This window comes from Osmerus mordax, chromosome 12 (genome assembly GCF_038355195.1).
Source record: "Osmerus mordax isolate fOsmMor3 chromosome 12, fOsmMor3.pri, whole genome shotgun sequence".
Classification (NCBI taxonomy): domain Eukaryota; kingdom Metazoa; phylum Chordata; class Actinopteri; order Osmeriformes; family Osmeridae; genus Osmerus; species Osmerus mordax.
In genome coordinates, this window is record NC_090061.1 from 5,785,100 (window position 1) to 5,811,352 (window position 26,253).

Here is a 26,253-nt window from a genome sequence, read left to right on the forward strand (position 1 = left end):
AAGTGCACACAGATGGTGTGCACTTAAAAGAGAAACAACAATGCAAAACTGCTCCACTACCTGTGGTGTGTGTATGTGTGAGTGTGTGTGTGTGTGTGTGTCAGGTAAGTTATAAATTGCGTGCTGGTAGTCTCCTTTGCGGTGTCTGATGAGCAGAGAAGCGGTAGATTCATTACAGCTGGCAGTAGCTTTCCTCCTCCCTCCCAGCCCAACACAGGCTTGTGGAAGAGGGGATTCTTCATCCAGAACATTACCGCCGAGGTGGCACTATCGCCCGCCTGGCACCTCATCAGTCTACAGCGTCCCTGGCATGCTCTCGACAGACCTCACACACACACACACAAAGTACAAAGTACTAACACAAACTCAAGCAGGTATGCTCATGTTACAGAGACACACACATGCAGGTAATACACAAGTTCATGCTCAGAGATCGTTCAGTGTGTTCCTGCGCGGAATGTTGGAGAACGTCGAGAGGAGAGGACTTGGAACGAGCGGTGTTGTGATAGACAGATGTGGGACCATACGTATCTCGGTCCTTCATCGCCTCCCCCTCTATCTCTCTTCCACCTCTCACTCTCCATTTCTCCCTTCTCGCTCTCTCTCCTCGCTCTCTCTCTCTCTCTCTCTCTCTCTCTCTCTCTCTCCTCTCTCTCTCTCTCTCTCGCTCTTTACCACTGTCTGTGTGTCTGTGTGTGTGTGTCTGTCCTTCTGACAGAGAGCAGAGCACAGGGGGCCTTTGTGATGTCTTTGTCCGGGCTGTGATAGGCTGCTGATGCATGACAGCGAGTGGCACGCTGAGACCAGTGCTCACGCTCATACCGGGGCCTTTTATCTCAACACAGTGCCCTCACAGAGCTCCAGAGGGAGATTGATAGGGCATTCCTTCTCACAATAAAAGTCCCAATCGGACAGGGGTCTGACCCGGTGTCCCTTTCAGAATAAAAGGCCCCATCCGAGAGAACATTATGTAAAGATTTGGCTTTGTTAAGATAACAAAACACTGTAATAGATATGGATGTATATCCTTGATAACGCTTTTTGAATGATAACATTTCATTTATATACGCTGAAACCCATAATCTCACGCTCTGAACTGAGACTCTGTCGTCATTGTAGTTCTAGACTAAACAGTCTCAGAGCCAGGTCGAGCCCTGTTTGCACTGTGACTGTTTGGCTTGGCGCTGTAGCTATGTTACTTTTAATAAATGTGATTAGCGATGGAAAACCCTGGAGGATACAGGCTGGCCCTACACTACATGCCCCAAAACATGAATGAACCCTGTGTGTGTGTGTGTGTGTGTGTGTGTGTGTGTGTGTGTGTGTGTGTGTGTGTGTGTGTGCGTGTGTATGCATGTGTTGTGAGTTTGTCTGTGTCCCTGTATCGTAATCAAATAACAATGCTGGTCTTGCAGGAAAATGTGGTTTAATGCAGCCTCAAAGTATTTGTTAATATGGTCAGGTGGTTAGGCAATAATGTTGCTGTTAACTCCTCTCTTAACCACAGCAAAACCAATGACTTTTCTTTGTTTGTTTGTAACTTTTTCCCGTTCCACTAGTTTTAGTTTTTTTCTTCACTTTTTTCCAACAGCAACACATTCAAAGTCCTGCTTTTCGCATTTTTGCGGGCAGTGTCCTTCAATCCAATATCAAGCTGTAGTACTGAAGCTTCTCACTCTTCTGACTCCTGGTCAGTGCTCTGAACTGGATGTAGACTTAGTTTGGGTCCTTCTCTACCCAAAATAGGTTTGGTTTTTCTCAGTGTGATCATTTGCTACAGTAATCTGCTTCTTTTAATGGTCACATCCCCTCATCCACTGATAGGAGTATGGTGTAGTATGCACTGCGGGAAGGGCATTCAAGTATTCTGCTCACTTTAATCATTCGAGATTGGAAGTAATAAAAGCAGATTCATTTCTAGGATGGATTGTTTCCCTATCATGATTAAATCTGATGAATTTTGTTTTTGGATGTGTTGCATAAAGTCGTCATTTTCCAAATGGTGGCAGGCTTTTTGAAAATAATCCCTTCCTACAGATAGCATACAGGACATGAAAGTGAGAATTTGCCATGTGAGTGGTGAATGTGTACTGTAGAGAGATTGAGAGTGGAGTGGAATGAATAAAGTAGGACTGTGCTTTTGTGTGTGCGTGTGTGGCAGCGAGGTAAGACAAGGTTTTGAACATTAGGAGGTGTTTCACTGGAGGAATACATTCAATCACTGTCCTTCGCTCAACTTCTCACTCTTATGTCTTTCTATCTCTCTGTCCCTCTCTCTCACTCTCTCTCACACACACACACACACACACACAAACACACACACACACACACACAAACACACAGGACAGGTTAGGACAGTCAGACTACAGGAGTTCTACAGGAGGTTAAGGAGCCTATTACCACTCCTGCTTTTATCTCTGTCATTAATATGCATGAGTTCCTGGTCGTCCATGAGAGCACTCTGTAATTACACAAGACTCCGGAATCTCTCTCTCTCTCTATCTCTCTCTATCTCTGCCTCTCTTTCTCCCCCCCTGCTTCCCTTATTTTTCTCTATTTTGTCTTTCTTTCCATTTCCTCATTCTTTCCATCCTGTAGAACCACAACCATGCTATTGAGGTTGGATGCATGGAGATTTAGATGGCCTGTTTTATTTGTTATAACTCAGGCTGACAGTGATTTGATCACAATAAAAACAGGCTGTTATGTGTTTGTCAAGTTGACCTATTTAGGAATCGGCTCTGAGTAGATCCATCAGGATGAGCAAACAGATTTGGACAGTGTTTGACTCTAGATCACCTGAGAAGACAGAGAAAGGCTAGTGTAGTGTGTGACGTGCCTGTGTGTCTGACTGCTTTGAGAGGAGTTCCTGTTTGTTTCTAACGCTGTCCATGTCTCGCCCCCGTGTCCACAGGAGATGACCCACTCCTGGCCTCCTCCACTCACCGCCATCAACACGCCTGGCAAAGCTGAGCTCACCAAGTTCCCCATCCCCTCCAAGGTTAGTACACACCAGTGAATTTGTTTCCCATCCAATTTTCCAGGTTAGAACTAGGACAACATGATACAGACTACTGTAGGTCACTAAGCCCCTCCAAGTTTCCTGCCCACCTGAACAGTTCCCTTTTCTTTCCACTGTTAGTACACACTGGTGTATAATAGCTTCCTATCACCTACCAGATAGCTGTAGTTGACTCTAGTACACACACTAGTACATGCTCCTTATTCCCTCCAAGGTGGAGTGGTGGAGTGTATTTTTGGGTCGAGGAACAGAATGAATCTCTGCCCAATGAAGAACCACTCATTTCGCAGGACGCGTAAGAACAAATTCACTAGTGTCTCTGCGACTGTTTTTATCGCCACTTTCAAAAGAAATAGTGGATCTGTTGTCGCTGTTCCCCCGGACCATCATGAGGGGAATCCTCTCAGAACAGTGATGGCAAAATGACAAACCGTGTATCTATCTATCAGCCTCTGAGCACACCGAGGCTGTGTGTCTGAGTGATGCTCCACAGTGTGTTTACTACCAGCTGTCCAGAGGGTTGTTTCCGACTTCCTCTTAGTTACTCTGTATCGTGATTGGTCTGTCAGCAGGGAGGCGAAATACGGCCCATAAAAGGGCGTGCTAGATTGGACCCTGGCCTGCGATCGTCGTGATGACTTGTCAGTCTACGTTGCGTTAAAAGACTGCTTTGGTCCGCGGAGACACACACACATAAAAAAAACAAGCGCGAGCCCACACACAAACACGCAGTACACACAGTAGACACACACTGCTTCTGCTGAGTTTTTAAGGAGAGACTTTGTCAGCTGTCCTCAGCTCTCTTGGAAGAGATGGTGATTCAGGCTATATAATCCACTGTCCTTCAGCGCTCTCTCTCTCTCTCTCTCTCTCACTTTGCACACCCTCCCCCCTCCTTAAATCCCCTGCGACACCTCATTCCCCAGCTCAAGCCCTGTTCTTTGGTTTTTAATGGGACCTGGTGCGAATCTCCTCGCTCGACCTCAATGACATTTCCTAATATTACACCGTGCCCATAAATCCCCCTTTTAATGAGGCCAGTCCTTTAACTGATGCCTTCTACTCAGCCCACTGTTTAGGGCTAGCTGATTGGCTCACTCTGTCTAATTGTATTACTCTAAAATCAATTAAGAGTGTCGGCTGGAGGGGCTTCCTGTCCGTGTGGTTTCCTGCCGAGCCACCTCAACGTTGAGGCTAATGGATCTGATGTATGATTGTTTTCTAACCCCCCCCCCTCTCTCTCTCTCTCTCTCTCTCTCTCTTTCTCCGTCCCCTCTCTCTGTCTTCTTTCCTTCCTTCCTTCCCTCTCTCTTTCCCTTCCCTTTCTATCTATCAATTCTTTTTTCCCTTTTTTGGGGGGCGTCTGTCCGTCTTGCTCTCCGTTTCTCAATTCCTCTTTCTCTATCTCTAACCCTGTCGGCTCTAACCCCCCCCCCCCCTTTCTCTTTCCCTTTCTCTATCTGTCTGGCTCTATTTTCACTATAACCCTATTCCCAATTATATCATCCTCTCTCCCCCCCACCCCCCCTCTCTCTCTCTGCAGGAGTCACAGCATTTACCCTCAGGATATGGTGGGGGACAGAGTAAGTCTAACTAACATTTCTGTCTCTAAACACACACCCACTCACACACATTCCATATTCATCCGTCAGCTGAAATGTTGATAATAAGACTTAAGCTAATTACCTTCCACATAATACTGAAACATTGTTCCATTTAGACAGCCACCGTACACCGTATGACATATTGCAACCCCCCAAAAAAAGGAAAAGCTAAATTGATAACGAGTTGGCTCTCTGTCAGGGTTTTAATCAAAAGCAGCTCTCTGACATTTAAATGGAAATTCTTTTGCAGAACGTTGCAATGTTCCCGGTAACAAGCCGGCAACCAAGTCCGTGCCACAAAAGTCGTGAGTATTCATTTGATTAATTATTTGAGGAGCCCTCAGGGGGAAGATACAGCCATGGTTTCAGATTTGTTCCCAGGCGGAACCCGTTCCTCAGGGGACAGAAACACGCTCACACATCTGTGAAGACACACAAACTCTTATACACATAAATACTCTTCCACACATTCTGACCACACACACACAAACACACACACAGGCTACCCATTGGTGGATCACACAGGCTGGTGAACACACGCACACACACACACACACACTCGCTCCCTGGCTGGTGTATTCCCAGCTGAGAAGAGCAGTGTTCACAAACAAACACAGCCGCTGACGTTCTCTCTCTGTTAACCCTCGCTGTCCCTCTCTGCCCTCTCCTGATCCACAGTCCACCCAGCAAACACAACACTGGACACTTTCTTTTTACAATCAGAATATCACTTTGACATGCAACAACTTTTTATGGTTCATTGGAGATTAATGGGTTAAAGAGGAGAAATAGTTCATTGGTTATTGAAGGTTGGTTGATGAAGTGTTTACAACATGGGAGAATCCAGTGTTCTAGCATCCTGGCCCAAAACAACCATTTAATTTAGTCCAACAGCTATGATAACCTTTAAAAGTGGTTACGACACAAAAAGAAGACGAAAACAGCAACACACACAACAGCAAGGCTGTCGAACACTTGAGTCATTTCCAGCTTCGAATGTCAAGAAAAAAGCTTGGTTGTGTATTGAGGACCTTTCAATGCTCTTTCCTCTCTTTTATTCTCTCTCTCTCTCTGTCTCTCTCTCTCTCTCCCTCTCTCTCTCTCTCTCTCTCTCTCTCTCCCTCTCTCCCTCTCTCTCTCTCTCTCTCTCCCTCTCTCTCTCCCTCTCTCTCTTCCTTCCCTGTCTGCTGGTATTGTATCCTCCTAAATGTTGCACAGTGGGAACTTCTCCTCCACCGGGACACAAGACTCTGTCTTTGTTTCAGTCGCTGGACTACAGCCCTGAATGATTTAACCAGTCAGAATGTTTTGGTGCTGGTGAGCCCCTGGGCAGAAGTGTTGCCGTCAATACAAGCTTTGTCTTTGAGAGAGAGGAGCCCATTGACCTCATGTCAACACACTGTCTCCTCCTCTCTTCTCGTCTTCGCCAATTCCTTTTCCTTTAGTGTTTCTTTCTCTTTTCTTAAAAAGGAGAAACCTTTTTTTTTCTTTCTTTCATCGTTATCTTCTGTTTGCTTCCACTCCTCAGTTTTTCTCCTCCCCTCTCTTCTCTTCTGTCGTCTTTTGTTCTCTTCGATGCTTTGTTGTCCTTGCCTGTCTTCATCTTCCTCCCCTTTCCTCAGTCCTGTCCTCTTTTCCCCCACTCCTCCAATACCCAGAACGCCCAAAACGTCAAAGTCAGCAACAACCAGAGTGGTGGCGATGGCCCCTCTACATTAAATCCCTCAGTCACCTCGTAGTGGGACCTGCGCCGTGTTAAAGTGTCCCTAGTAGCTTTTATTGCTTCGTAAAAAAAACTTATCCATCCTGGCCCAATGAGTCTGAATGCAGATGCGTCCTCAGATAAAGAGGATGAGACAAGAAGGGTCTATGAATAATGGATAGGAACGTCAAAAAGAAAACAAGGGCGTCTAAGAAGTGCTGCAAGAAAGGCGGACTAGACAGCATGTCTAGGAAAACTTTGAGGGGAAATTAGGGGAAACCGGTATGGATAGAAATATGGAGGTCATGTGCCACGATGGATGGATGGAAGCAAGGATGGATGGGTGGATATACGGATAGATTGATAGATGACTTATTGCCTGCAACTGTATGACTGTATGTCAACTCACCTGACCCCTCCCAGTCTCCCTCAAGAGGAGACAGACCCAAAGAGGGAGAGAGACTCCTATGTTCTCAGAATAATCATCTCGTAAGCAGATGGGAATGATGAGCAGTGAGATGAGGTTTCGATAGGGTTGCCACGAGACGTCCTAGACGGCAGATCCACAGTCTGTGAGTGTGTGGTCATCGGTGAAGATGCAGTCCACCCACCAACAGCCATGGACTCATGGTCCCGCTTACACAATCATTAACCATCCAGGACCTCTGCACTATCAACTAATGATGCCCCTGCATACCTCATACAGTATTGTATGTGTGTTTATGTGCGTGTATAAATGTGTGTGTGTATTTGATGGGCTGGTAGCTAGTAGAGGGAAGAGAGGTGACGTCTCAAAATAGGTGTTCATCCCATGTGACAACAATGACTTTCCCGGATGAGGATTATTATGTAAAACCACAGACACACACACACCAGGGAGTGATGCAGGTAGTTTTGACGTAGACAGACTTCTTTCAGCTCACTGACTCAGTGGACAAGCTCTCCCTTGACATATCTGGAACACACCAGCCATCTCAAAGCTGGATAGGCACACACACACACACACACAGATCGTCTTCACACACCACCACCACCCCCCCCCCCCCCACACACACACACACACACACACACACACACACAAATAAGAGCACCCATCCGTCAGAGTGGATTTCCATGTTTCTGCATTAGATTGACATGGTCACACACAGATGGACTCTCAATTAAGAACATTCTCACTGCATCTGGAACCCTCTAGTCACCAGTCTCAGGAAGAGAGGAGAGGGACATGGATGGAGATGTTCTCTGCCTTGGCTCAGCGGAGGAGGGAGTTCTAAAGGATGCTGCTTGCACTACATTAACATCTTCAGCATTGTGATTGCCATCTTCTTCATCTTTGTTATTATGAAAAGGGCATTCCATATTTCCTCTAATAACCCCCCCCCCCCACACACACACACACACACAAACCTGAATGGGCCTTACTTCCTATTTTATATCACTCCTTGAACTGTGCCATCTTTGGCAGCTTTCAGAGTTGGAATGTGTGTAGGTGTCATTGCGTGTGTGTCTCTGTGTGTGTTAAAAGGGTTGACAATTCCTGGTTCCCCTCATGTCTAGAGACTTCTGTGCTGCACCACCTCTTACACGCAGCAAGTGTGCGTGTGTGTGCGTGGGTGTGTGTGAGGGCTGCCGGGGGGCAGGATGGGGTAGGTAGCGAGAGTCGTCTACCATTGTGAAGCTGTCAGCCCACCCAGCTAACAGAGCTACTACGAAGGGCTAAGTTGAACACAAACTGCCTCCGCTGTCACTTGAAACCCACAACGAGAAGGTTGGGGGTTATATTGAAATGCCAATCTGGCAACCCTGTCTGACACCACTCTCCTTAAAAAAATAACCACATAAGCCACATAATAACAGTAGTGATGCTGTTGAGAGGAACGTAGCAGGGCTGGGTCATAGGGAAGGACAGGTTTCAGTTAATTTCAGTGATGTCGACACTGGACAGTGAAAAAACACAACAACGGCGCCAGAATTGTTGAATCCAAACAGCGGCTTTCGGGTGAAAATTGTACTCGGCTTCACACCCCGCCTCAGCCAAACAGTCAATTTCTCAGAGCAGTCGACAGTGGGATTAGCACTTGTCTGCCTCATATTATATCTCAACGACTCTGTTGTTGTCGATGCCCTTCAAATTATTTAATTTGATATAGCACCGAGGCAAAGAACGTGCTATTAAGAACTGACACATTGGCAGCTTACCACAGTTCTCCGGTGGTGGGAATAAGAGTTAATTTTGTGTTGAGGGAGCACGTCAACACTGGACACGGCTGCGATTATACGACAGCGTTGCTCATGATTGTGTTGGGGGTGTTGGGAGTCTTGACAACCGGTGTTTATTGTAGGCCCACAGAACACTTTGACTTCAAGGCACATTTAACATGTCACTTTATCACATCAGCTTCTCGTTTGAATTGTGTAATGTTGATGTGTCATAGTATTAGGGAATTGTGTTTATTTTGACTGTGTTTATTTACAACGACTACAGCCAAATAACGCATGTGTAATCAGACTCGTTACGTTTTTTATAAGATGTGGAGGAGATTACCACCCCCAGAAGCTGAGTAGTAGGAATAATATTGTTAAGGGGATCTGTAGGCCTTTAGGGGTATACTGTAGGTAAAGCTTATCTTTATTGCCAGTTTCTTCTGTATGCTTCTCTCGCCCCTCCATCTCTCTCTCTCTCCCTCTCTCCCTCACTCCTCCAATCTCTCTCTTTATGTCTTTCTCAGTGTCTCTCTCTCTCTCTTTTACTCCCTCTTTCTCTTTGAACTGTGGTTTGGGAGCTTCTTCATTTTGTCCTTTTTAATCACCGAACCATCAGACAGAGTAAAGCCGCGCTCTGGCACATTCCTCTCTTAATGAAAACAAGTGTATTTGTGTGCCGTGGTATGGGCAACACACACACAGGCACTGCCAACCTCTTAATCTAACTAAGCCTTGCAACTCGTTCACAGCTGGAACAAATCGAATTGATTGGTATTCCGGAAAACTTTCTATTAATTAAATGCAAATATAATGAGTGGATTCAGGATAGAGGAGGAGGCGCTGTGTGTCATGTTTATCCCTTTTTGACCTCACTTTTCATTATTAGTCCTGATGGTTTGATAACGATAAACGTTGCAAATCATATTATTTCTCTTGGCTTGATTGGCGCTGCCTGTAATCCTATGAATCATCAACCTGTGATTCCCCCAGCTATATCGAGGTTCTCGGAGACCCTGTGAGTAAAAGGGAAAAGTATCACATTCAGCATATGCCAAGGCAGGAGGAAACGGGAGATTTCAAATGTGACTCAATGCAGATTAGCCTGGTCTATTAAAGAGACAGGGAGAGTGTGTGTGTGTGTGCGTGTGTGTGTGTGTGTGTGTGTGTGTGTGTGTGAACGAGAGATAGACTGTGTGTGTGTGTGAGTGTGTGAGTTCATTTCAACAAAGTGAATGCTCCTATCCACTCTGCCAAAGTGTTTAGGTTCAATTTAAGAATAATATGCAATTTCTTCGTTTAACCCCTCGCTGTCCTCTTGTGGTTTCAAGGCTGGTTTTGCAGAGTGATAAACACTTTCCTAATTAGGCTTTTAAAAACACACACACTGACGTAGGCCAGATGTACAAGTATGAGCTGCTTGGGAAGGTATGTCTAATAAAGTTGTGTGTTTTTGAATGATCAGGGCGAATGTTTGAGGTTTGCAGACAGATACAGCCACACACACACACTGTTAACCTGGGGCTAATTATTTGTCTGAAGCCTCATTGAGACCAGACGTAGCACTGGTTGAACCAGATGTTAAGTTAAACATGCGTCTGGTAAATCATTTACAGGACTTGCAGAACTTCTTTAAGAGAGTATCTATTTTATACACGTCTTTTGTGGTGCCGTAAAATGTGGAAGTATAGCCATGCTTCATCTGTGAAACCCAGAGGCACAGGGACGGGTTTGTAGCAGCTGGCTCTCTTCTTACAGGTGAATTTATTGGAGCCTCATATTCTCTATTGATTTCTCTAGGATTAAAGTGTGCTTTATTCCTCAAGGACTGAAGAGGGGGGTTAAGTGAGGCAGGAGAGAGGAGAGCAACAAACAGCTGACCGTTGACATACAAAAACACACACATTCACTGTTCAGACATACACAAGGACACATTACTCACCAGTTAGTCATCAATTGCCTGTAGAACCTTTGCAACCCCCCCCCCCACACACACACACACACACACAGGGGGGATACACACACAGGTGTGTGTGTGGTGCGTGCAGCTCCCTCTTCCACATGCACACATCTGTAAGGTATTATTGTGGTAATGACTGGTGGTTTTGTACAAAGTTCGGACCAATCTTCTGATGCTGCACGACAAGTTAGGTCATAGCCAGCTCCAGCTTTCAACACAGCTTCCTCTCTCTCTCTCTCTCTCTCTCTCTCTCTCTCTCTCTCTCTCTCTCTCTCTCTCTCCTTCTCTCTCTTTCCCTCTCTCACCAAAAAAAGCTTTGAATGAAAAAAAGTTAATAAAGGTTTTAAAAACGTTTTGGAAAAGAACGTTTCTAAAGGTTTGAAAAATATTTTCCCCAAAAGAATTCTAAAGGTTTGAAATATATATATATATAAAAATTTAAAACAAGTTTTGAAAGTATTTTTGAAAGGTTTTCAAAACTTTAGGTTGAAAAGGCAAAGAAGATTTTTTTCACAAGTTTCTAAAGGTTTTTCAAATGTTTACAAAAAAAGTTTCTAAATGTTGGAAAAATATTTTCTACAAAAAGTTTTGAAAGGTTGAAAATATATTCGCGATTTTTTTTCAAAAATAGGTTTGCATCATTGACAAGTACTTGATGAGGACTCTACTAAACTCTACTGTAGTCGATTGTACTCTGCTCTGCTTTACTCTACTGTTTTAGGCTTCTCTGTTCTCCTCTTCCCTCTCCTCCTCTCTCCTCTCCTTTAACTGTGAAAGTTTCGAAAAGTTGTAAAAAATGTTAAAAACTTTTTTTTTTTTTTTTTTTTAAATAAGGTTTTCTAAAGGTTTGAATTTTTTTTTTGCAAAAATGTTTCTAAAAGTTTGAAAAATATATATATTTTAAAGTTTCTAAAGGTTTCACTCAATGACACGCATATATTCACAACCAACCCCTACATGGTTCCAACTCTAACTCTTAGACTTTAACTTTCTCATTTGCAACCTTGTTGAGTAGGACGGACAAACCAAGTGTGTCAGTTCATTCCTGTGTCTACGTGTGTGTGTGTGGATACACGCGCATCGTTGTTTATGTCTGTCTGCACGTTGAGTTTGAGCCGACAATCATTCCCCAAGCATCCCTTCCCCAACACACACACACCACTCCTCACTGCCAGGCCCCCTGTTTTATTATGTTTTTTGTATGATGTCAGCAAGGCCCATAACCGTTTGTCAGGTGACATCATGCCTGTGAAAACAGGTCTCTCTACTTTACGAGACTCAGGCCAGACCAGCTCTAATGGTTCGGCTCTCTGACCAATCAGGAGATGACATTCATATGGTGAGGGATGACTCGCTATCACAAGCTGTGTATCTTTTCGCCTTATAACGGGCTACAGAAGGATATGAGATCGTTTATTGCACATTTATAGGGAAACTCATACTGTGCGGTCAGGACCAGCTTCAGTCAAGATGGAACTAGTGAGTTGCTTTGCGATATTAACACCTCATAACAGGTTTCTCTTTTCCACACGATTGTGGATCATCTTGTTGTAGGTGAATTCCTCAATATTCAAATATTAAGAAATCCACAATCTGAAAAAAGTGGTCATCTACTGGTGCATTAGTAGTGTCCAAAAGGGATTTAACTGAGGATGGTAATCAATATAACAATTGTAATTGATTGATTGATTGATTGATACTTTCTACCCGTTTCAGAATGCTGGAGGATGATTTGAAGATCAGCAGTGATGAGGAGGACAGTGAACAACAGGTGAGGAACACCCCCATACAGCCATCTCTGCTTGTATTGTCCACAAGCAAGGCACTTAGCCTCTACAAAACGTCCCACTGGCGAGGCTGTGGGAATGTGTGTGTGTGTGTGTGTGTGTGTGTGTGTGTGTGTGTGTGTGTTTGTGTGTGAAGCCAGCATAATAATAATACCAAATACTAAACAGCAAAGCACCTCATCTACATTGCTTCATCCTTTGATTAAGTTAATTGTCAATAAAAGTTCATGTCGTACAAATAATAGCTTTTACAGAGGTAAAACGACCAAGTACCCACTATTTACTCTATGTTATGATCCAAGCCAGACAATAATATCACACATTAGTGGCTGTAGTTGTGGATTAGAGCGTGTTTCTCTGGACTGCTCCGCTGGTGTGTATTGTGATGATAGTTATCATCCATTTATCTATACAAGAACCTTGGACCTGTCGCTAGTTTAATGACAGTAATTATACACTGGCGTCATAATACAAATTCACTGAACCCAGGGCTCTGATATGATATGCTCTGTGCGTGTGCACACGTGTGTGTGTTTGCACCAGTTAGGATCAAACCCGGGTCTATCATTTCTCTTAACCATTAGACCAAGGTGACATTGTCCTGGTGTTGATGGCCGGGCCGCCACATGCAAGGTGGCCCTGCTGTGTGGGGGGCTGGGGGGGGCTGGGGGGGGATGGGGGGGGGGGGGGGGGGTTGGGGGGGGAGAAGCGCCGGCATTTTCTCAACGGTATGTTTGTAACGGGCTTATTGCAAATGACTGCACGGTACATTACCACACTGTCACAGCCTGCGGTGTAGAAGCAGCCGCTGCACGCACACACACAAACACACGCACACACACGTATACGCACATACACCAGTCTGCTGAAATTCAACTTCATCTACATAGATACACTAAATTATTTCCCTTATATAATCTGCCAGCTCAAAAACAGTCACACACACACTCTAACTCACACTCTCACACACACACATGCACAAACAGTGTGAGTCCCAGACACAGTAGATCAGCATGCTCCACCACATGTGACTCAGGGCAGTAGAGAAGCTATAATGAATATATTTTTGACAGAGGGAGAGGGAGGGGGAGGAGGAGGGAGGGGGGAGGAGGGGGGGACCTGCAGCAGTAATTTAGCCTCTATCTTCCCGCACCGGCAGAGTGCTGTATCCAAAGCAATTAGCATCACCCAAGCTCTCTCTGGCACACTGTCTCCCACTGCTCTTACTGATCTCTCTCTCTCCCCAAACATCCCCTTCTCCGCCTTTCTTTCCCATACTGTTTTTCTCTTCTCTCTCTCTGCCTGTCTCTCTCTCTCTCTGTCTGTCTCTTTCCCTTCCTCTTGCTTCTCTCTCGGCTCTCTTTAATTTATCTCTCTCTCTCCCTCTTTCTTCATTGCTCCCTCCCTCCCTCTCTCTCCCGCTCTCTCCTGTCCTTGAGTGTATCTCTCCCTCGGCTGCTGTGCTGTTATGACAGTGGACTGAGAGAGAAAGGTCAGACTACCCCTGGCTCAGACAAATCACCTGGAACTGGTCCTCTGTGTGTGTGTGTGTGTGTGTGTGTGTGCACGCTCGTGTGTGTGTGTAAGGGACCTTTGCCCTCAGCTACCTAGCGCAATCCATCATTAGCCAGTTCCCCCTCGTCCCGCACATTCATTTTCCCTCTCATCCGTCTGCTCATCCGGAAGGTTCCTCCTTCTCCTCCTTTTGTTTCTGCTCTTCACCCTGATCTGTCCCCGCGTGAGGAGCTCTCCTCCAGCTGTACAGGAGAGGCAGGGAGGCTTCTCAGCCAAGAACGTCCAACCAGATACTTTATAAAGGACCCCCAAAAATCAAAGCACAGAGCATTAAATTAAAACCATCCCAATTCCCAACTGTTTTTTTCATCCCGTACATATTTGATCACTTGAGCCGTTGATCTAATAAGCTGCCTATTAAAAAAGAAAAGGGGTTTGTGTTTTGATTCTGTCCTCTGCATGTCAGCCTGGTGGTGATTTTCCGTTGCCTCAGATGATACAGAGTAAGACTTGGTTGTAATGGCACGTCAAGACACATTTTATGGAAGTGACTGTTGTGACACCAGCGTAGCTGTCCCTCTTGACTATTACACACTCATCATTGCTCTCACACACACACACACACAAACACACTCATGCCACCCCTGAGACAAATGCCCTAAAGCAGCCTCATAAGCATGCAAAAAGCTTTGCCGTTTAAACAGTTTGCCGGGGCTTGCAGACACCAGCCACACACACACACCGGACCGCGTTGCCTAGCAACCCTGAGAACCCGAGAAGGACGAAGAGAGGGAGTGTGGGGTGGGGGGGGGGGGGGGATGGGGGGGGTGCAAGCCAATTCCCCGGTGAGGAGCAGAGATGGCCAAAAGAGAACGGTTGACAGATGATCTGAGTTGTTTCATCTAATACACTGTGAAGATCAACGCCTCTCCTGGTGAATGAGAGAGTGGGCCGTGCACACACCACCGGCCACGCATGTAAATACAGAAGATGGGGCTGGGGATAGGAGGGCTAGCAGAGCTCAGAGGGGGTTAGGAGGGCGAGGTGGATGGGCTGGGGTACAAGTCAGGACCTGGGACACACCCTACTGACAGGCATGGACAGGACCAGACTGGGGGTGGGCCAGGGTTGGATGTACAGAAGCCACGTGTTAGAAGCCTGCCTGGGTCGAGAGCTGGGCCAGAAGCTGGTGTGTTCCGGGTGAGACTGAGATAGCCTGAGCTAGCCTGGGGCTGGAGGTGGAGATATAGGCTGGAGTGGAAGTAAACAGTAAGACTGTAAGGTTGGGAACTGGATAAACATCTGATGGCTGTGCAGCCCACTGGGCCCAGCTAAACAGACAGATCCTCCACGGACAGCAGGTTCCTTCCCTCTGTGTTGGAATGGAGTCATAAAACAGCTGGAACCTATAATAATATAGCTCACCTCTGGTGGTATTAAAGCTACTCGAGCCTAGCTCACAAGAAGCAGCTACACTGTCTCGACAGGACAACTAGAGAGTGACCAGATGATGGTTTTCCTTTGCGGATGTTTCGTTATGAATACTGGTTCTGTACTCACACAAGGGGAAGAAAGAATGAAAGCAAAAGCCAAAAAAAAACACTACCATTACTGTCATGATGTTGTTTACTATTATACATGAGATTTGAACAAAACGTCACACAGAACGCTTTGGAGAGACAGAGTACAGTCTTTAAAATAGCATTATGCCTCTACTATACCTCTTAGTATTTACCAATGCATTCTAGAGGCTAACAAATCTACCCAGCGCAGATATGCACGCATGCAATATGCATCATGTAGAACTCAAATATTGACATGCCGGGCCACATTAGGTCTTGCTCTAGGACATCTTGCTGCTAATGCTCTGATGCAGTGTTAAGTGGATTTTTGTCTAGTGAAGGTCTCCAAAATCCTAATCTGAGAAAATCAGCGGTTTAGCCTCCAGCCAGCGTTGATCGAACTGTGGACGCTTGACTGCTCCTCTTAATCACCCCCGTTCTGACATTCAAAGGGAAGAGGGGTGTGTGTGTGGGTGTTAGTGTGTGTGCGTGTATGTGTGTTGGAGAAATACACAGTGTATTTCAGGGCATGTTTTAGTAGTTGAGTGTCATTTGAAGTCTGCGGCATTGGTTCATCCAGTCTTATCTAGCGTTGCAACAACCAATACACAGGAGCCACTGTGCTCCAACCCCACTGTCTGTCAGGAAGGTCCAATCACAGCGTGGCATTACCTAAAACCTTTCTTACCCAAGTGGTAGCAAAGGTTGCTGAACTCAGGAGACCCAGGTTTGTTCTTCGCTACTTCCTGTATTGATTCGCTCACCTAGGTATGCTTCTAGCCAATCAAACTCTTAGTGCTGACCAAAGACCATCTGTCAGCCCAGAGTCTAGGTTATTAAGAAAAGCCCCAACACTGCACATAGTCAAACTTACTGTCTTAACTACTCTGTAGTGGTGCTGTGTGCTATGGTTTTGATTCTGGGATGTGGTGGTCTTGAAGACATTTGAGAGAGAGCCATTTAACCCATTGTTCCAGGGGGAACGTACCATGGTAAATAAAGGGATTGGTGGGGAGATGGGTGTATGGGATGAGATTGCGGGTGGATGATAGTGATGGATGAATGGATGGATAGATGGTTGGATTGACAAATTCTACCGTGTTCACATAATGCTGACCCCCCCCCCCCCGTTTCTCTCTCTCTCTCTCTCTCTCTCTCTCTCTCTCTCTCTCTCTCTCTCTCTCTCTCTCTCTCTCTCTCTCCCTCTCTGTTGCAGGTGTCTGACAAGACCAAACCCAGGACAAGCACCCTGAGGTAAGAACTATGGCCATTCGCTGACTGACTGGCTGCATCAGTGACTGATTGACTGACAGATGAAGTGACAGGCTGATTCACTGGCTGACAGACTGGTTCACTCACTGCCTGACTGACTGACTGACTGAAAAACGGCTGTACCAGTTGACCGACCTTCTGACCAAACCTCTGTTCGACTGACTAACCCACTGACTGGTTCACTGACTGACTGAGCCATCAAGCTTGTATGTAGTGTATGTCTACTGACAGCTGCTGTGGTATTAGATGATATTGTACTGGCACATACAGTAATCACACATAATTAGTTAATCACCAGTTCCTTTGTGTAATGTGTGTCTGTTTATATGCTTGTTAAGATGAGATTGTCTCAGATCATTGCTTGGTAGTTTAATCGTCTTAGCGTATTGTTTCAGAAGTAAACGTGCCTCTGTACAGACATGATTGAGAGACTGGTGGTGGGGGAGGGAGGGGGGGGCTGCAGGAACGATATCTTTCACATCAATCAAAGGAGTTTTGCTGTAGAATGTCGGAGAAAAGAGATGAGAAATGCTCTGTTGTTGGAGCGAGCTGAGCGCGATGATGTGTAATGGGCCGAGCGCGGAGAGGCAAGAACACGCGCGCACAAACACACTGGCAAGTCGTATCCGAGCGCACGTTCTGGAACACGTTCTGGAGCACGGTCTGCCGCTGCTGCTGATGTTGTTGTTATTTGGCGTTGTTTGTTGTTGTTCATGAATACAGATAATACGAAAAAATGAGTGTCTGAGAGGGTTGCTGGTGATTTGATAACCGCTGCCTACTTACCACTGGTTGTGAGGGAACATATGCAACCTGGAGGGTTGAACTACTTATTTCAGTTGGAGAGAGAGGGTGAAAGAGAGAGAGACACCAATAGACACGCACAGAGCAAGAGAGAGAGAGAGAACAGAGAAAGATACAGAGAGAGAGTGAGAGTGAGAGAGAGAGAGAGAGAGAGAGGGAGAGGGAGGGAGAGAAAAGCGAGAGCGAAGGGAGAGAGGCGGAGGCATGAAGACAGGAGAGTAGGAGTGTGTGTGGCGTAGCCGCCACCTCAGCCCAGCCCCCTGGTCTGAAGCATTAACATGCACGGAGGTCTGGGTGCTCCATCATCTGTAGTCAGTGGAGCGTTACGGCAGTGCTGTGTGCTTGTGTAGGTGCTGTATGTGTGTGCGTGCGGACGTGAGAACCAACCAGTACGTTTGTATGTTTGTGTGTGCGTATGTGTGTGTGTGTGTGTGTGTGTGGAAGAGACAGGGGCTCATTAGGATGGTAGAGAGATATACATGGCCCGGAGCTGTCTCACACATGGGGACTATGGGACTAAAGATGCTGCAAGCACTCCCCCGGCCATAACCCCCCTGGAACGCCTTAACCCCCCCCCCCCCCACACACACACACACACACACACACACACTTGCGTTCACACATGCACACACAGGGTTTTTTTCCTATCCCAGGCAGGACAGACGATTCAGTTGTATTCAAATGTGTTATCCCTATCCCCTTACGCTTACCTTAACACTAAACCACCTAAACCCCTATAGAAATAGCACTAGAAGTTGTGGGGCCCAAGAAAATGTCCCTACAAGGTACATTTGTATCTTAATTTACTATAAAATGGTAGTTAAACAGGACCACAGACACATACATAATACATTATACATATATATGAAGTATACACACACACACACTTCTAGAATGACTGTGTACAGCCCCAAATGCATTAATAATGTATTTACCTTTTCTGTCTGACGGATATGTGACGATACACAGGTGAAATAGATGAAATACAGAAGAACTACATTTATCCAAGGCTAAACTGTGTGTGTGCGCGCGTGTGTGTACTGGTGTGTACGTGTCTTTGTCACTGTGTCTGTGTGACTCTTGTAAATTGATTAGTGTCTCATTTGTGACGAGACACCTGCTGTGAGGAGAAACAGACAGGACCGTTTTCATGTCCTCTGCTGTGGATGGACTCGTCTCTGCCTTCATCTGAGGGCTTTGAACAGGAACACGTCTGACACGTGCGGACTGGATGTGTTCTGCTCTGTCATCCGCTTGACGCGGCTGTAAGGCTTCCTTCTGGGTCGTTTGCTCTTGTTTGAAGTGTATTGATAGTCAGGGTGGGACGGTGGGCAGGGGGGGGGGTTACGTGTCTTCAAGATGAAATGTTGCGCTTGCATAATACTGAAGGTAAACATGACATGCCTCCAATGTTTCACCTCCTCCTGACTGTCTCTGTGTATATGTCTCTCCATCTGTCTGTCTGTCTGCCTGTCTGTCTGCTTGCCTGTCTGCGTGCCTGTCTGTCTCTCTCTTTCTTTCTTTCTTTCTCTCTTTCTATGTCTTTGTTTCTGTCTCACTTTCTCTCCTTTCTGTCTCTATTTAAATATAATTGGGGGTGCTGTGGCTTCAGGGTAAACTACAAGTTGTATTTGTTGTTTTTAGCCAGGCTCCCTTGAGTACAGCACAACCGTCACTATGTGTCTAACTAGCCATACACCATGCCTGTCCAGATCTGGCCTGTCTGCTAGGGGCCCTAGATGCAGCCAGGGTATGTACTCATTAAAACCTGGCCCTGGGCTCGGGTCACTAAACTCGGATGTATAGAGTAGGACAGACCCAGGCATCCGAGACCTCCATGGGGGGAAGGTGGTGGTCCTTGGTGAGTCCCAGTCTTAGTTCACTGCCTGAGGGTTAATAAAGTAGGACAGACCCAGGCTTCAGAGGCCTACACTGAGGGCAGGTGGTGATCCAGAAGGAGCCCCAGTCTCAGGTCACTACTTTGGGCTACAGCAAGTAGGACAGACCCAGGCTTCAGAGGCCTACACTGAGGGCAGGTGGTGATCCAGAAGGAGCCCCAGTCTCAGGTCACTACTTTGGGCTACAGCAAGTAGGACAGACCCAGGCTTCAGAGGCCTACACGGAGGGCAGGTGGTGATTCAGAAGGAGCCCCAGTCTCAGGTCACTACACTGGGCTACAGCAAGTAGGATAGAGCCATGCTTAAGAGGCCTTCAGAGGGAGGAGGTTGTGAACCTGGGGCAGCCCCAGTGCCAGGTCACTGCCCTGGGCTGAATGATGAAGGATAGACCCAGTCCCTAGGGGCCTCTGCTCCCCCAGGGTGGTATTCCTTCAGAGCAGCCAAACCCTTCACCATCTGTGATACATCACACTCCTTATTAAAAGCCCCATCTCTCTTTATTAGAAGATATGATAATCCTATAAATGTGAAGGACATAGGATGAGAACCAGAGTTCCACCGCAGATGAGAGAAAGCACGCTGTCAAATCGATGCTCCGTTTGGGGCTAAAGCTGTTTTTGTTTGACAGAGAACAATTAAAATGTATATATATTTTTTTTGGGGGGGGGACTTCCCTCTTCCTGTCTGTGTGTGCGCATGTGTGTGTTGCCAGAGTAACAGAACTGGGTCCATTAGGAAAGCCCTCGCTCATACACTCGCTACTGTCTCTGCATCTATGTATCTCCGGTGGTCTCGGTGCGTTGGTAGAGTGGGAGGACATTGAAAAGTAACGGTGTCCTGCCTCTGATAAATGTGCTGAGTCGAGACTCTGCTGGCACGCATTTAAAAATACCCTCCACCACTCAATAGCTGTCTTTTTGATTTAGAGCACCGCTTCGCTTAAGGACACAAACCAACACTGTTTGTTTTGTTGTTGTCGTTGAGCCTATATCTGACTTCACTTGCACCTCTGTAGTAACCCTTATAAGATGGAGTTTCTCACACACACACAGAAGGGGTGCCACCATGACATGAACAGGGTGTTTCGGAAGACAGGAAATGCTGTTTCACAACCTATTGATTGGTTAATTAGGTTTCATGTTTGATCCAATTAAAAATGGCCTTCTACACACTCCACTCAAGCTTTGAATGCTATATGGGCTAAATTCTCTGAAATTGTGTGTTTGTGTGTCTCTGTATATACGAAGGGGTGTGTGTTTTAACTTTACTTTGTGAGCCATTTCAGGCACCAATCTGTGTGTTCAGTCAAGCAGTAAATCCATCAGCTTCTCCTCAGGCATCTCCCTCTCTCTCCCTCTCTCTCCCTCTCTCTCCCTCTCTCTCTATCTCTCTCTTTCTCTCTCTACTGCTGTATCTTTCTCTCTCTCTCTCTATTTCTCATTGTCTCTTTATCTATCTTTCTCGAAGTTTTAGTCCCGTTTTTCCTGCCATGTAGTCACACATCTTCCTCAATTCGCCATATGCACGCACACACATACAAACACACTGTATGTGATATCAGCGTTGGGTCATTATCAAAGGCGGTCAGCCATAACAGTATTTACTGTGACCACAATACTTCTTTTCAGATCGAATGGGTCTAAAAAGTGATTGTTTTGTGTTTCGATTCAATCCCACTGGCGAGAGAATAATAATACGTGATAAATATGCATTTTAGTGCACATTTCTGTGGTAATCACCCTGTGGATATGATGTATTATCTCATAGAACAAATATCTAGATTTGTGGGGACCTGAGGTCGGAAAGATGTAGAAAGTCTTTATCCACGTGTTTGGCCACATGTCGTCCACATGACTTCTCACCAGGAATTAACCACATTTAAACATCTTGCAAGCAGGATTTCACCCTCTGTGGATGGCAGTCAAACAAATAAATGTATCCACAACATGACTTCAGATTTGAGCTGGTTTTGTTTTGAACTCGGGTTGTTCAGTTGAAAGCTAGCCAGGTACTCTGGGTTTTGTGCGTGCGTGTGTGTTCGCTATATATTTGTGGCATCCTCCCACTGGGTTCTACAGCCATGTCTTAATTCCTCTCAGCTGGCCCTGGCAGAGTTCTAGAGAGAACAGGTGGTCCGGTTCAGGTCCAAACCCAGAGAACAGACTGTCCGCTCCGCGCGTGTGTTCCCGCTAAGGATTAGCCGTCAATCAGAACAGATGCTTCTGCTTTCGTTCCCCGTGCGTCGCAAGCACCGCGCACGTCTTACCGGGTCGGGATCACCGCGATGGCTTTTGATTTTGTCACAGTTTTTTAGTCGTATTTGATCATTATATCTGGTGTAACTGTTGATTCGATCAGCGCTGTCTTTTATTGACATAGTACATAAACTCTCATGGAGTAAAGCACTGAATAGAAGCATAATAGAAGTTTCTTTTTTTTTGCATTCTCATAGACACGATCCTGGGTGAACTCATTTGAAGGAATGACATAAACAACTATGTTTGTGCCATAGAAGAAGGCCAAAGAATAAGACTACAAAGCTTGCGTGTTGGCATGTGTCTATGCCCGTGTTTGCATATGTGTTTGTTTACGTGCGGACTTGGGGTTTGTACATGCATAAATGTGTATGTGTGTTTGTGTATGTGGGTGTGTGTGTGCACGCACACCGAGAGAAACCCTGGGTTCTGGGCAAACCCGTCGGGTTTGAAGGGAGCCCAAGACCGGCGGGATGGGATTTCCATCTGCGTCTCGTTATTCTGTCATCGGGCCATGTGGTCTTGGCACGCCCGAGGAGGTCTCGGGCCGCTCGCTAGCTCGGTGCTCGGCTTGGCAGGCCTTCCCAACCCCACACAGCTGGTTTGCTACTCACGCTCAGGCCCTCCGCAGGCTTTGATATGGATAGAGACGTAACTCGAGCCAGACCCCCAAACCCCCCCTCCCCCTCCCCCCCCAACCCCCACTGTCAAGCCTCGGGCCTGGCCAAGTATTGGACAGGTCCGTGTTCTCTTAACCTGTGGACAAGCTGGAGGAGTACACGTGCACACACTAGCCACACACACACTAGCCACACACACACACTTGCCACACACACACTAGCCACGCACACACTAGCCACACACACACTAGACACACACACACACTAGACACACACACACTCGCCACGCACAGACACGCTCACAGGACGCTCACATGCACACCTGCATGTAGAGGATGTATGGACTCACGCACTCTGGAGCTGGTTACGATGCTGAAGCTCCTGATGTCATCACCACACGAGCCGGTGTTTTGTCTAAACCTGCCTTGGCCAACACCTGTGGGGAAAGAGAGAGACTGAGACAGACAGAGAGAGAGAGAGAGAGAGAGAGAGAGAGAGAGAGAGAGAGAGAGAGAGAGAGAGAGAGAGAGCGAGAGAGACTGAGACAGACAGAGAGAGAGAGAGAGAGAGAGAGAGAGAGAGCGAGAGAGACTGAGACAGAGAGAGGAGGCAGAGGGAGGTGAAAAAAACTCCTTCTCAACTATACCCCCCCCACACACACACACACACACACAGAGACACACACACACACACAGACCCCCCCCCCCTCTCTCTTCCACATCCCTACTCCTCTTGTTCCCTTACTTCCCCTTTGGCTCCCCGGCCTCATCCCTCCTCTCTTTCTCCTTATTCCCTCCTTCTTTTCTTCCCTCTTTTCCCAGACTGTTGCCTCAGTAGTCAAACATCAGGGTCTGCTTTCAACTCATCAAAGCAGCCCTGCGCTGCCCCCCCTGAGCTGGGCTCACACACACACACACACACTCACACACACACACACACACACACACAGACGTAGAGTCTCTCGCTCCCTACTTCCCTCTTTACTCTTCTCTGCCTTGATGGCTCCCTCTCAGGTTACAACAAGAAGTGTGTGTGTGTGTGTTTTTATCACTTATCCCTCCTTCTCTCTGTCCAGTTTCCTCTAAACATCCTTCCATCTCTGACTCTAGCTCAATGCTTCCCCTACCCAGATCTGGTCACAGTCGGCCCAATGTGGTTCACAGTCACCCTGTGTTCCAGGTTTCCTTTGTAGGCCAGGCACTAATGGCAGCCACAATGTTTGTCCACTACTTTCTTCACCAGGGGAAAAAAGTAGGGGCTGGCTGGCTGTCAGTTGTAATCTCTCTCTCTCTCTCTCTCTCTCTCTCTCTCTCTCTCTCTCTCTCTCTCTCTCTCTCTCTCTCTCTCTCTCTCTCTCTCTCTCTCTCTCTCTCTCTCTCTCTCTCTCTCTCTCTATCTCTATCTCTATCTCTCTATCTCTTCTCTCCCTTTCCTCTGTGGTCTCTGGTGTCTTTTCCTATCCATTAGTCCTATGTCTCTCTTTCCATGATATGCACATCTGCTCAATAACCCCTGCAGTCTATCTATAAATACTGTACATAACCTTGACTAAGGCCTGGCCTGCTAAACAGCCCTCTCAACTGTATAAGACACACAGCAGGGAGCAGTCTGGTAGATAAGAAACTGTTGTCTAGTTAGAAACAAATATGATCTTCCAAGGAGCCGTGTTGTCCTTCAGTTGAGTAGGGTTGTAAAAGGGTGCTCTTCAGAGTCTAGGGGAATGAAATTCTGAAAAATGAAAGATGAGTTTGGGTTCTTGTATTTTATGGAGAGAGGGACAAGAATACATAAGTCATTCTTTATTGTGTATGGCATAGATTAATTGAAAGCGACAATTCACTGGTGAAGTCAAGACCTGGTAAGGCAGTGCAGCCGGCTGTGTCGGGATATTGACCCTGTCTTGACTCCATTTTGTGCGCTTGCATTTTGCTGTATTCAAATCAGTTCAAGTCAATAACAGACAGAACTCGATGCAGAGATCCTTGAGTCAACACAAGCAGCTGAGCTGCTAACCGGCATCCAAAATAAAACCAAGAAAACAAGCATAGAAAAACAATTTCTCCTAGATTATTGGTCTTTTTTCCTCCACCCAGACAATGAATTATTGGCGAGGACATTTTTACTACCGAGGGATTTTGTTTCCATCGAATTAGAGCTTGCCTAGACCAGGAAGATGGGATTTGGCTGCACTTTGGTTAAACACACACAGTAAAACTTTCCCATGGGAACGTTAACATTGAAGGCCAGTTCTCGTTCAACATATGTGTTACTTGGCATGGGTGGAGTGTAATGTTATATTTCAAAGTCCCTTCACTAAGCGACGTGCCCCAAACAAATCTTCGTCCTTTTACTGTGTTCTGCATTTCCTGTTTCATCATTTTGTTTCTCTATGTACAGTGTAGGCACACTTAGTATCACCAAGCCCTTAGGCAAAGTTTTTAATATACTGTATTCTCAGGAGTCAAAACTGCCACAAAGACTCGAAAATACACTGACTGGATGTCTGCCAGGTTTGCTGTGGGGATGGTGGATGGTACATGAGTTAGCTAATCCAGAGCTGCATCCTGCCCTTTGCTGATTCGGAAACAGATGCATGAAAAGGACACCACCTGCACAGGTGGCTAGGACCCCGCCCCCTATTCCAACTCCCTAACGTTGATTAGGAAGCAGAGAGGTGTAGGGGCCCCATGTTTAGAGTCTGGGGGACCGGGCTTGGGATCGAACCCTCGGCCTTCCAACCCTCCACCACAAGGCAGTTAGTGTTCTGTACATATGTTTATCGAATGTGTCATATACAGTACATACACAGGGACCAGACAAAAAGCTAGCAGATTACCTTTTAAAACAAGAACTGAGAGAATGTCGGTTACGCACCGTTACGAGCAGGGAGGAAGGTATTTGTTTGGATTTTATTTCTGTTTAACCGAGGAACATATATTACCCTGTGATTGCAAGCCCAGAATGTGTTTATCAAAGCGTAAAAGGTGGAGAGAGGGGGAAAGAGAGAGCGAAGACAAAAAGAGAGCACCTCTACTCCCTAGGTTCTGTGTCACCCCTCTCTCCCTGCCCCTCAGCCCGCACGTTACCAGGCATTGTGAACGAGGGGATGGATTTGAGGAAGAGCGGGAGAGGAGGGAGTGATGAAAGGTGGTGGGGAGGAGGGGGGGTTAGGGGGCGGGGGAGGTGAGGAGGGGGGGTTAGGGGGGCGGGGGAGGTGAGGCAGGGGGGGGGGGGGGAGCAGAGGGGGAGGCGGTATAGGGAGGGAGAGTTGGGGTTTGAGACTGGAAACCTGCTCCTTCTTCATCAGTCAGTCAGTCAGCATCATGAAAGTGCAATGGGGTCTTGTGGGCAGCCATGTTTTCAAGTGCAAATGAGAAAACTGGGAAGAGAAGAACAAAACATGTGAAAGAAAGAGAGGTGTCTGTCTAGGCGCTCACCAAATAATTGATGTTTTTTATAAATCCATCACATTCTGTTTCTGCAGAAAGAGAAGACGGGCTAGAATAGAATACTAGCACATAAGCCAGTCTGTAAGGCTGACACACAGTCACACACACGCACGCGCGCACACGCACACGCACACACACAGCCTTCAGACAAAGTCTTCATATCAAGAATCATCAAAGTATGTTTTCAAGGGAAGTCTGAGGCTTACAGGCAGGTGAACACTGGGGCTACTAACTCACTCACTCACTCACTTTTTCACTTACACATCCAACCATGCAAACATGCATATAGTGCGCTGATAACTCAAGCAGGAATTGACTGACACACTCTCGCTCGTCATCGATCCTTGATGCAAACAAACTGTACACCTACATAGCCCGTTCATGCATTCAAAAATCAATCGGAAAAAATCATCAATGTATCCAGTCCTTCAGATGACTACAAAAACATCTTCTCGCCTCATTTATTCCCAGATTGGAGCGGATTCCGTTTGACTGATCTTGACTCACAGAGACTTGATGTGTCACTTTCTTCTATCAGCCGGCGTGTCTCCTCCGCTCCTCCTTAGTGGTGTCACTAAAAGTGTTGTTTGTACGGATGTGG

General features: G+C 46.4%; 1 protein-coding gene across 1 annotated transcript in view; it reads left to right on the forward strand.

The window, feature by feature from the left end:
* The window catches only part of aff2 (AF4/FMR2 family, member 2), a 120,014-nt gene that overhangs the window by 70,985 nt on the left and 22,776 nt on the right, over positions 1-26,253 (forward strand). Inside the window, 5 exon segments of the mRNA XM_067247636.1 lie at positions 2,915-3,001; positions 4,566-4,605; positions 4,877-4,931; positions 12,207-12,261; positions 16,571-16,608. Of these exon segments, the coding sequence (XP_067103737.1) occupies positions 2,915-3,001; positions 4,566-4,605; positions 4,877-4,931; positions 12,207-12,261; positions 16,571-16,608 (275 nt within the window).